The 11,438-nt window shown below is 42.1% G+C and overlaps 1 protein-coding gene across 1 annotated transcript; it reads left to right on the top strand.

Moving 5' to 3' along the window:
* The first annotated feature begins 1,293 nt into the window (after nt 1-1,293).
* LOC115427049 (E3 ubiquitin-protein ligase TRIM39-like) lies at nt 1,294-3,676 on the top strand. Its single transcript, XM_030145409.1, has one exon. It carries the CDS (start codon nt 1,330-1,332, stop codon nt 2,989-2,991), a length of 1,662 nt encoding a protein of 553 aa, XP_030001269.1. The 5' UTR covers nt 1,294-1,329; the 3' UTR covers nt 2,992-3,676.
* The last annotated feature ends 7,762 nt before the right edge of the window (nt 3,677-11,438 follow it).

Raw genomic sequence — 11,438 nt, 5'->3', positions numbered from 1 at the left:
TCCTCCACTGGTATTTACACTGGGCCCAGTCTCTGCACCTGGGCCCAGGCCGTGGTCTCACCACCCGGTAAGAGCCACTGAGAGCCAGGGGAGACCACAGTAGAGCCGGCGTCGGTCTGCAAACTCTTCTCCTCTTTCAGTCGTCTCCATGTTTCTAAATCTTCTCCTCCAGATCCTTATTTTCTTCTCTCTTTGTCTCTTTGACATATTTGGAATAATCCCTTTAGTCCTTTTCAGTTTCTTCAGGTCAGACATTTGTGCTCATAAATGTTCAGCTGCAGCTCAGTGGAACTGCCAACCTGGATGAACAAAGGGACTGACTCTGTGATTGGCAGACAGGTGATGGGCGGAGCCTCAGACCAAAACACACAATGACATCATAAACATTACTTGTGGGCTGACACTGAGCTTTAAATGTGAATATTCTGTCTGGACTCCTACTGTCACTGAGATCAGGACTGAAATGAACAGGATTCTTTAATGTCTGCTGACAGTCAGGACCATTTTAGAATTACAGTGGTCCCTCGTTTATCGCGGGGGTTATGTTCTAAAAATAACACGCAACAGGTGAAATCTGCGAAGTAGTCGGCTTTATTTTTTACAATTCTTCTGTATGTTTTAAGGCTGTAAAAGCCCTCACCACACACTTTAGACACTTTTCTCAGACAGGCATTAACATTTTCTCACATTTCTCTCTTGTTTAAACACTCTCAAAGTTCAAACCTTCGTAGATTTTCAAAAATAAGAACAGTATTAGAGAATGAAACCAAAGATCAAAACCTGTTTTCAGGCCCAAACATTTGTTTGACAAATAAAAACTGAAGATTCATTTATTCCATAATGGCGCCCTACAGCCATGTAACTTCCACCTTCCTTCAGCGTGTCCAGAAGTCCAACTTTTTGTGTGGTGGTTATCATCTTCCTCTGCCTTGTGGGTGCGACCGCAGGTGCCTTTGTCGGTGCAGAACATTTCGTCGACATTGTGGGTTTTGTCGGAGAGAAAACTGTCAAGCATACAGCACTGCAGAGTCACACTGCTAGTGACTGAACATTTATGTAAATTTGGCAGAAGAACGCATTCTGTACTGTACAGGAGACACGGCACAGAGGAGACTGATTGACAATGGTCTACAGTCCCTTAGCCAATCAGGACGCAGAACACAATGCATGTGCATATGCTGTAAAAAAAAAAAAAGCATGCAAAATTGCACTAAAAAAAATCTGCGAAATAGCGAGGCCATGAAAAGTGAACTGACAACTGTGAGGGACAACTGTACTGAGAACAGAATTCTAACATACTGCACCTTTAAAACTATTTCAGTGGTCTGTATGTTCTTTTGGTCCATAGATATGGCTGCTGCTTGTGTCCGATTTGAAGATCAGTTCCAGTGTTCCATCTGTCTGGATGTCTTCACTGATCCAGTCAGCACACCATGTGGACACAACTTCTGCAAATCCTGCATCTCTGAACACTGGGATAATAATGACAACTACCAGTGTCCCTTGTGTAAAAAAGCTTTTCACCCAAGACCTGAGTTGTACGTCAACACTTTCATCAAAGAGCTGGTGGCTCAGTTCAGACATGAAGTTCAACAGGAACCAAACATCTACAGCTCAGACCAACAAGCTGCCAAAGCAGGAGAAGTTCCCTGTGACGTCTGCTCTGAACCCAAACTGAAGGCCCTGAAGTCCTGCCTGGTGTGTCTGACCTCCTACTGTCAGACTCATCTGGAACCTCATCTGACACGTTCAGGACTGAAAAAACATCAGCTGATCCACCCTGTGGAGAACCTGGAAGACAGGATGTGTAGGAAACATGAGAAACCTCTGGAGCTGTTCTGTAAAGCCGACCACACATGTATCTGTGTGTTCTGTTCTGTTGACGACCACAAGAACCATGAGTTTGTTCATCTGAAAGATCAACGTGAAGAACAGAAGGCAGATCTGAAGAAGATGATCCAGGAGAGACGACTGAAGATCCAGGAGATCCAACAGTCAGTGGAGCTCAGTAAGAACGCTGCAGACACAGAGACAGCAGAAGGTGTTGAGGTCTTCACTGCTCTGATGGAGTCTGTTCAGAGAGGTCTGGACCAGTTCAAAGAGGAGATCCAAGAAAAGCAGAGGAGCACCGAGAAACAGGCTGAAGACTTCACCAAAGAGCTGGAACAGGAAATCTGTGAGCTGGAGAAGAGAAGCACTGAGATGGAGCAGCTCTCAGGCTCTGAAGACCACCTCCACTTTGTCCAGAGGTTCACATGTGTCAAAGCTGCTCCATCCATGAAGACCTGGACCGAGGTCAGCGTCCGTCCATCATATGAGGGGACTGTGGTGAGAGCTGTGTCTGAGCTGGAGAAGAAACTCACAGAGGACAGGAAGAAGGTGTTTGAAGCTGAACTGAAGAGAGTCCAACAGTATGAGGTGGATCTGACTCTGGATCCAGATATAGCAGGTCCTAGACTCATCCTGTCTGATGATGGAAAACAGGTTCATGATGATGAAAGGAAGAACCTTCCATACAAACGACAGAGATTCTCTGTTTGTCCTTCCATCTTAGCGAAGCAGAGTTTCTCTTCAGGCAGGTTTTACTTCGAGGTTCAGGTCAAAGGAAAGACTGACTGGACTTTAGGAGTGGCCAGAGAGTCCAGCAACATGAAAGGAAGGATCTTCTATAGTCCTCAGAACGGATTCTGGACCATCTGTTTGAAATATGGAAATCAGTACAATGCTTGGTTGGATTCTTATGTCGGTCTGTCTGTGCAGTCTGATCTTGAGAAGGTGGGGGTGTTTGTGGATTATGAGGGGGGTCTGGTCTCCTTTTATGACGTAGATTCTTCAGTTCTCATCTACTCCTTCACTGGCTGCTGCTTCAGTGATAAAGTCCGCCCATACTTCTGTCCAGGTCTGAATGATGAAGGTAAAAACTCTGCTCCTCTGATCATCACTCCTGTCAGACCGAGTTGGAAATTCTTCAAACGTACAAATTTTTTCTGATTTACTGGAGTCACTAAACTTAGTGATAATGTAAACAGTTTTAATGTGTATTAATCTTTATCCATATGCACTTAAATACTAACATTTGTGATGATAATAATCCTGGTTTGACAGATTCTGATTCACTGTGATTTAATCCAATGATAATGATGGGTTTTAATGTTAACTTTAATCAGAAATGTTGGGATTATGAATGTGTTTCCATGATGTGATTGATGATAGAATTGTTCAAGAGAATTCAATATTCAATAATAACAGTGACAGTAAAGATTATGTTCATCAACTGTAACAAATTCAGTCATGTACTGTTCAGACTGTCTTCATAATAAATGAGAAAAAAAAATCATTACATATAAAATGCTTGGAGAGCTCTTTACTATTTGTTCATAGAAGGTATTCAGTCATATTATCATTCCTTACATTAGTACCATTACTTCATCATTCCTTACATTAGTACCATTTCTCCTGGAGGTGGGAGTTGAAGACTGTGCTGACATCAGGCTCTGCCAGACAGGAAAGCAGTTCCCCACCAACACTGTTTACAGTGGAAGTGGAGAGCCGCTGACCCCGACTGTGGCTGTTGTCGGACGGTGGAAGGAATACTTGGAGGATCTCCTCAATCCCACTGTCACGTCTTCCATGGAGGAAGCAGAGGCTGAGGTCTCAGAGGTGGACTCGTTCATTACCCAAGCTGAAGTCACCGAGGTGGTTGGACAGCTCCTCGGTGGCAGAGCACCGGGGGTGGATGAGATTCACCCTGAGTACCTTAAGTCTCTGGATGTGCAGGACTGTCGTGGTTTTCACGTCTCTGTAACATGGCGTGGCAGTCGGGGACAGTACCTCTGGATTGGTAGACTGGGGTGGTGGTCCCCCTTTTTAAGAAGGGAGACCGGAGGATGTGCTCCAACTATAGGGGGATCACACTCCTCAGCCTCCCGGGGAAAGTCTATTCCAGGTACTGGAGAGGAGGATCCGACCGATAGTCGAACCTCAAATCCAGGAGGAACAATGTGGTTTTCGTCCTGGTCGTGGAACACTGGACCAGCTCTATACTCTCCATTGCATGCTTGAGGGTTCATGGGGGTTTGCCCAACCGGTCCACATGTGTTTTGTGGATTTGGAGAAGGCATTGGATCATGTTCCTCGTGGTATCCTGTGTGGGGTGCTTCAGGAGTATGGGGTCTGGGGCCCTTTGCTAAGGGCAGTTCGGTCCTTGTATGACAGAAGCAGGAGTCTGGTTCTCATTGCTGGCAGTAGTCAGACCTGTTCCAGGTGCACGTTGGACTCCGGCAGGGCTGCCCTTTGGCACCGGTTCTGTTCATTATTTTTATGGACAGAATTTCTAGGTGCAGCCAGGGGCCGGAGGGGGTCCGGTTTGGGGACCACAGGATTTCATCTGTGCTTTTTGCAGATGATGTTGTCCTGTTGGCCTCATCGAACCTGGACCTTCAGCGTGCACTGGGGCGGTTTGGAGTGGAGCTCCCTTTTTACCTCCGCCAAGAAGGTTCTGTTTTTGCCGGCGTTGGTTTGTCTGTCTGTCTGTGTGCAAGATAACTCAAAAAGTTATGGACGGATTTGGATTAAAATTTTGAGGAAATGTTGATACCGGCACAAGGAACAAAAGATTAAATATTGGTGGTGATTAGGGGTGGGGGTGGGGGGGCACTAATCTGCCTTGGCGGAGGTCGGCACTTTCTGAGTGCTTTTCTAGTTCCTTTTTTTTTTTCATTTTACGAGATAGAAAAATGGTTTAAATACTCCAGTGAATTTAGAATCTCATCTTTCAGTGTGATTGACAGCTGTAGTCAGAGCCAATCACAGATCAATACACTCGTATCTTCACCTCTGTGTAGAACTGGATCAGTCCTCTGTTCATTAACTGGTGCAGCTTAATCAGTTGAATTGGTTTAAAAAAACACAACACATGACTATACAGTATGTAAATATGGCGTGCTTAGTGAATATATATAATATATATAAGCTACTGCTTCTTTCTCAGTTGTACACATCTAATGAAGCTGGACATAAAGTCATTATTCACGCTCATTAATTTTACATTTGAGACATTTGGTGAAAACAAAACGACAAAAAACATTTATGACCAAGATACAGTTTTACACAATTCAGCTCAGGCTCAGTTAAAAGTATTTGAACATTTTCACAAATCTGACTTCATACTTTCTTCTTTCTCCAGTGATCAAGGACAAAAAAAGGCCTTGGTTTAAACGAAGCTGAGACTGAAGCTGAACACTGAGATAGAAAAGACTGAACTCTGAGTTATTTAGTAGGAAGTATTTAAAAAGGTGAGGGTTAAAGGTACTAGATAGATAGATAGATAGATAGATAGATAGATAGATAGATAGATAGATAGATAGATAGATAGATAGATAGATAGATAGATAGATAGATAGATAGACATTTTTAAGGAAACTGTTTTTTCTGGTGAATCAAAGTTGTAGAAGATGATGGTGTTTCCACGGTAACAACTGAGCCTCTGAACGTCCAAATATGGTCATATCTGATGACAAAGGGTTGTTCTTTTTTAGAGGCATATAAATGTGACTATCATCTGCATAAAAGTGAAATGAAATACAGTGTTTTCCGAGTATTGAACCTAGTGGGAGTGGGTATAGAGAAAAGAGCAGAGGACCTAAAACTGAACCTTGCGGGACCCCGTATGTGAAAGGGGCAGAAGAGGGCGTGGTCATTGAAGTGTATTTTTCTGCTCCTTCTTCTTCTTCTTCCGTTAGTTTGTCAGCTTCTCGCTGTGGTGGTTAAAAGGCAAGGGTCCTTTAAGGCTCCTTTTCATTCTGTTTTTTTTTTTCCCTCTTGGCCTCAAGGTCCTGAGTAAATTGCCCCCCCCCCCCCCCCCCCCCCACGCACACACACACACACACACACACACACACACCTATACTTGGTCCTCCTTGTCCTCCTCCTCAGTTGTGTAGTGGAGTGTGAATGATACAGGACGCCTAATGCCCTGGGAGAGCCCCCCCCCCCCCACCCCCCGAACATAAACCCACTGCCCATGTCGGCCTTCTGTCGGCTATATCAGCCTTTATGTGGAAAGTCACGCACTATTTAAATGTGTTTTTAACAAAATGCAGTTACCAAGCAAAGTAGTATCACTTATTGTATTAATTAGACATTTCCTGATAGCAGCAGTCATTTTCCATATCAGCGGTATTATCAGAGTCGTCAGCAGTTCTGTAATATTCCAGTCCTCTCTAATCTCTCTCCTTTCGCTCTGAACCGTATACTTATTATTCTTTTCATTTCCTCCGCTTATTACATCGCAAATATTCACCAGTGTTCATGTTAATTCCAGTTTGACTCTAAATGCCGGCCTTTATTGCCCTAAAATCAAAGAACACAGTCAACGCAAGATAAGATACAGGTCTTTAATTTAGTGATTAAAAAAAAAAAAACACAGCTGCAGCCTTTTTTTTGTACATTTTTATATTTATGTCACATATACTATAACTGAAGTCTGCATATACAGTAATATATGTGGTGGCCCAGAGGTGCAACAGCCCAAAAAAAGTATCCACTATAAGAAAAAAAGAGAACGGCCCAAAAACATTATCCACTATAAGAAAAAAAAGAGAACAGCCCAAAAAAAGTATCCACTATAAGAAAAAAAGGGATCAGCCAAAAAATTATCCACTATAAGAAAAAGAAGAGAACGGCCCAAAAAATTATCCACTATAAGAAAAAAAAAAGAACAGCCCAAAAAATTATCCACTGTAAGAAAAAAGGGATCAGCCAAAAAATTATCCACTGTATGAAAAAAAAGAGAACAGCCAAAAAATTATCCACTATAAGAAAAAAAAAGAGAACGGCCCAAAAAATTATCCATATAAGAAAAAAAGAGAACAGCCCAAATAATTATCCACTTTAAGAAAAAAAAGAAAACATACCTAAAAATTATCCACTATAAGAAAAAAAGACAACGGCCCAAAAAATTATCCACTATACGAAAAAAAGAGAACAGCCCAAAAAAGTATCCACTATAAGAAAAAAAGAGAACAGCCCAAAAAATTATCCACTTTAAGAAAAAAAAGAAAACATACCTAAAAATGTTCCACTTTAAGAAAAAAAAGAGAACAACCCAAAAAATTATCCACTGTAAAAAAAAACATCATCCACCTTTTCAGTGACGGGGGTGCTGTTTACCCAAAAGGTCTCGTGCTTTAAAATTAAGGCCACCACAAAAATAAAAGCATAGGCTGAAAATTTTTAAGCCCTTCAGCTAATGTGGCTAATGCTAATGAAGTAACCCACCAGAAGTGGAGGTCAGTGCACTAAAAATAAAGTTATTTAAAATATAATTAGTGGATATTTTTTTGGGCTGGTCTCTTTTGTTTTTATAATGGATAATTTTTTGGGCTGTTCTCCTTTTTCTTATAGTGGATATTTTTGGGCTGTTCTCTTTTTTTTCTTATAGTGGACAATTTTTTTTGGGCCGTTCTCTTTTTTTCTTATAGTGGATATTTTTTGGGCTGTTCTCTTTTTTTTTCTTATAGTGGATATTTTTGGGGCTGTTCTCTTTTTTTTCTTATAGTGGATAATTTTTTTGAGCCGTTCTCTTTTTTTCTTATAGTGGATATTTTTTGGGCTGTTCTCTTTTTTTTCCTATAGTGAATATTTTTTGGGCTGTTCTCTTTTTTTTCTTATAGTGGATTTTTTTTTTTTTTTTTTGGTATGTTCTCTTTTTTTTTTACAGTGGATAATTTTTGGGCTGTTGCACTTCTGGGCCACTGTAAATATGTAATAAATGTGTGTCAAAATGCCTAATAATTGATCATAGTATAATGATAATAAACATTCCATTCTAAATGTGTTATCATGTCTCTTCTGTTGTTTCCACTTGGTATTTTTATTTTGCTGTTTTTAAGTGAACAGCTGCTTTTATGTCTCTTTTTAATCTGTTCTTGTATATTAGTCTATTATTTTGCTGTTTATTCTTGTGTACGACACTGTTTTAATTGTACAGCTGGTTTATGTTTTTAATCTATTCTTGTATTTTTCTTTCATTTTTGGTTTTTCCGCTGTAAGTCGCTCTGGAAAAAAGCATCTGCCAAATGCATAAATGTAAATGTACATATAAATAATATTTGCCTGTGTTCTGTATTTTGTTGACTCGTGGGGTTACATTACATTAAATGTTTCATGTTTAAAAAAATAAATAAAAAACAGTTTTATTTAATGCAGTGGTGGATTTAATTTGGTTTCCTGTCATGTCATTAGCAAACATTAACATAGATTTCATTTTAATGAAACATACATGGCTGCAGGGAATGCCAGGAAAACAAGACTCCATGGCCTCGTATGGAAATGGGATTTCTGCTTCAGACCTAAACAACAATCAGGAACAGATCTATAAAATATCTACAAAATAGGATTAAAAATGAAACAACATCCTCAGATGTTTAATTCAGATGCAGGTAAATGTGTCCATATGTGACCTGGATCTGATCTGGTACAGACAGTCTGAACAGCACTAATCTGACCCGGACCACTGTCATATGTGGTCCTAAATCTGACCCGGACCACTGTCATATGTGGTCCTAAATCTGATCCAAACCACTGTCATATGTGGTCCTAAATCTGATCCAAACCACTGTCATATGTGGTCCTAAATATGACCCAGACCACTGTCATATGTGGTCTTAAATCTGATCCAAACCACTGTCATATGTGGTCCTAAATATGACCCAGACCACTGTCATATGTGGTCTTAAATCTGACCCAGACCACTGTCATATGTGGTCCTAAATGTGACCCAGACCACTGTCATATGTGGTCCTAAATCTGATCCAGACCACTGTCATATGTGGTCTTAAATCTGACCCAGACCACTGTCATATGTGGTCCTAAATCTGATCCAGACCACTGTCATATGTGGTCCTAAATCTGACCCAGACCACTGTCATATGTGGTCCTAAATCTGATCCAGACCACTGTCATATGTGGTCCTAAATGTGACCCAGACCACTGTCATATGTGGTCCTAAATGTGACCCAGACCACTGTCATATGTGGTCCTAAATCTGATCCAGACCACTGTCATATGTGGTCCTAAATCTGATCCAGACCACTGTCATATGTGGTCCTAAATCTGATCCAGACCACTGTCATATGTGGTCCTAAATCTGATCCAGACCACTGTCATATGTGGTCCTAAATCTGATCCAGACCACTGTCATATGTGGTCCTAAATCTGACCCAGACCACTGTCATATGTGGTCTTAAATCTGACCCAGACCACTGTCATATGTGGTCCTAAATCTGATCCAGACCACTGTCATATGTGGTCCTAAATCTGATCCAGACCACTGTCATATGTGGTCCTAAATGTGACCCAGACCACTGTCATATGTGCTCCTAAATGTGACCCAGACCACTGTCATATGTGGTCCTAAATGTGACCCAGACCACTGTCATATGTGGTCCTAAATCTGATCCAGACCACTGTCATATGTGGTCCTAAATCTGATCCGGACCACTGTCATATGTGGTCCTAAATCTGATCCGGACCACTGTCATATGTGGTCCTAAATCTGATCCGGACCACTGTCATATGTGGTCCTAAATCTGATCCGGACCACTGTCATATGTGGTCCTAAATCTGACCCGGACCACTGTCATATGTGGTCCTAAATCTGATCCAGACCACTGTCATATGTGGTCCTAAATGTGACCCAGACCACTGTCATATGTGGTCCTAAATGTGACCCAGACCACTGTCATATGTGGTCCTAAATCTGATCCAGACCACTGTCATATGTGGTCCTAAATCTGATCCGGACCACTGTCATATGTGGTCCTAAATCTGATCCAGACCACTGTCATATGTGGTCCTAAATCTGATCCAGACCACTGTCATATGTGGTCCTAAATCTGATCCAGACCACTGTCATATGTGGTCCTAAATCTGACCCAGACCACTGTCATATGTGGTCTTAAATCTGACCCAGACCACTGTCATATGTGGTCCTAAATCTGATCCAGACCACTGTCATATGTGGTCCTAAATCTGATCCAGACCACTGTCATATGTGGTCCTAAATGTGACCCAGACCACTGTCATATGTGCTCCTAAATGTGACCCAGACCACTGTCATATGTGGTCCTAAATGTGACCCAGACCACTGTCATATGTGGTCCTAAATCTGATCCAGACCACTGTCATATGTGGTCCTAAATCTGATCCGGACCACTGTCATATGTGGTCCTAAATCTGATCCGGACCACTGTCATATGTGGTCCTAAATCTGACCCGGACCACTGTCATATGTGGTCCTAAATCTGATCCGGACCACTGTCATATGTGGTCCTAAATCTGACCCGGACCACTGTCATATGTGGTCCTAAATCTGATCCAGACCACTGTCATATGTGGTCCTAAATCTGACCCAGACCACTGTCATATGTGGTCCTAAATCTGATCCAGACCACTGTCATATGTGGTCCTAAATGTGACCCAGACCACTGTCATATGTGGTCCTAAATGTGACCCAGACCACTGTCATATGTGGTCCTAAATCTGATCCAGACCACTGTCATATGTGGTCCTAAATCTGATCCGGACCACTGTCATATGTGGTCCTAAATCTGATCCAGACCACTGTCATATGTGGTCCTAAATCTGATCCAGACCACTGTCATATGTGGTCCTAAATCTGATCCAGACCACTGTCATATGTGGTCCTAAATCTGACCCAGACCACTGTCATATGTGGTCTTAAATCTGACCCAGACCACTGTCATATGTGGTCCTAAATCTGATCCAGACCACTGTCATATGTGGTCCTAAATCTGATCCAGACCACTGTCATATGTGGTCCTAAATGTGACCCAGACCACTGTCATATGTGGTCCTAAATGTGACCCAGACCACTGTCATATGTGGTCCTAAATGTGACCCAGACCACTGTCATATGTGGTCCTAAATCTGATCCAGACCACTGTCATATGTGGTCCTAAATCTGATCCGGACCACTGTCATATGTGGTCCTAAATCTGATCCGGACCACTGTCATATGTGGTCCTAAATCTGACCCGGACCACTGTCATATGTGGTCCTAAATCTGATCCGGACCACTGTCATATGTGGTCCTAAATCTGACCCGGACCACTGTCATATGTGGTCCTAAATCTGACCCGGACCACTGTCATATGTGGTCCTAAATCTGATCCAGACCACTGTCATATGTGGTCCTAAATGTGACCCAGACCACTGTCATATGTGGTCCTAAATGTGACCCAGACCACTGTCATATGTGGTCCTAATCTGATCCGGACCACTGTCATATGTGGTCCTAAATCTGATCCGGACCACTGTCATATGTGGTCCTAAATCTGATCCAGACCACTGTCATATGTGGTCCTAAATCTGATCCAGACCACTGTCATATGTGGTCCTAAATCTGATCCAGACCA

This window comes from Sphaeramia orbicularis, chromosome 10 (assembly GCF_902148855.1).
Source record: "Sphaeramia orbicularis chromosome 10, fSphaOr1.1, whole genome shotgun sequence".
In the NCBI taxonomy this organism is placed as follows: Eukaryota; Metazoa; Chordata; class Actinopteri; order Kurtiformes; family Apogonidae; genus Sphaeramia; species Sphaeramia orbicularis.
This window is presented reverse-complemented; position numbering and strand designations above follow the sequence as displayed.

Bases quoted from the DNA above. Each gene is read 5' to 3' on its own strand.
- LOC115427049 (XM_030145409.1), top strand. From the start codon at position 1,330: ATGTTCTTTTGGTCCATAGATATGGCTGCTGCTTGTGTCCGATTTGAA.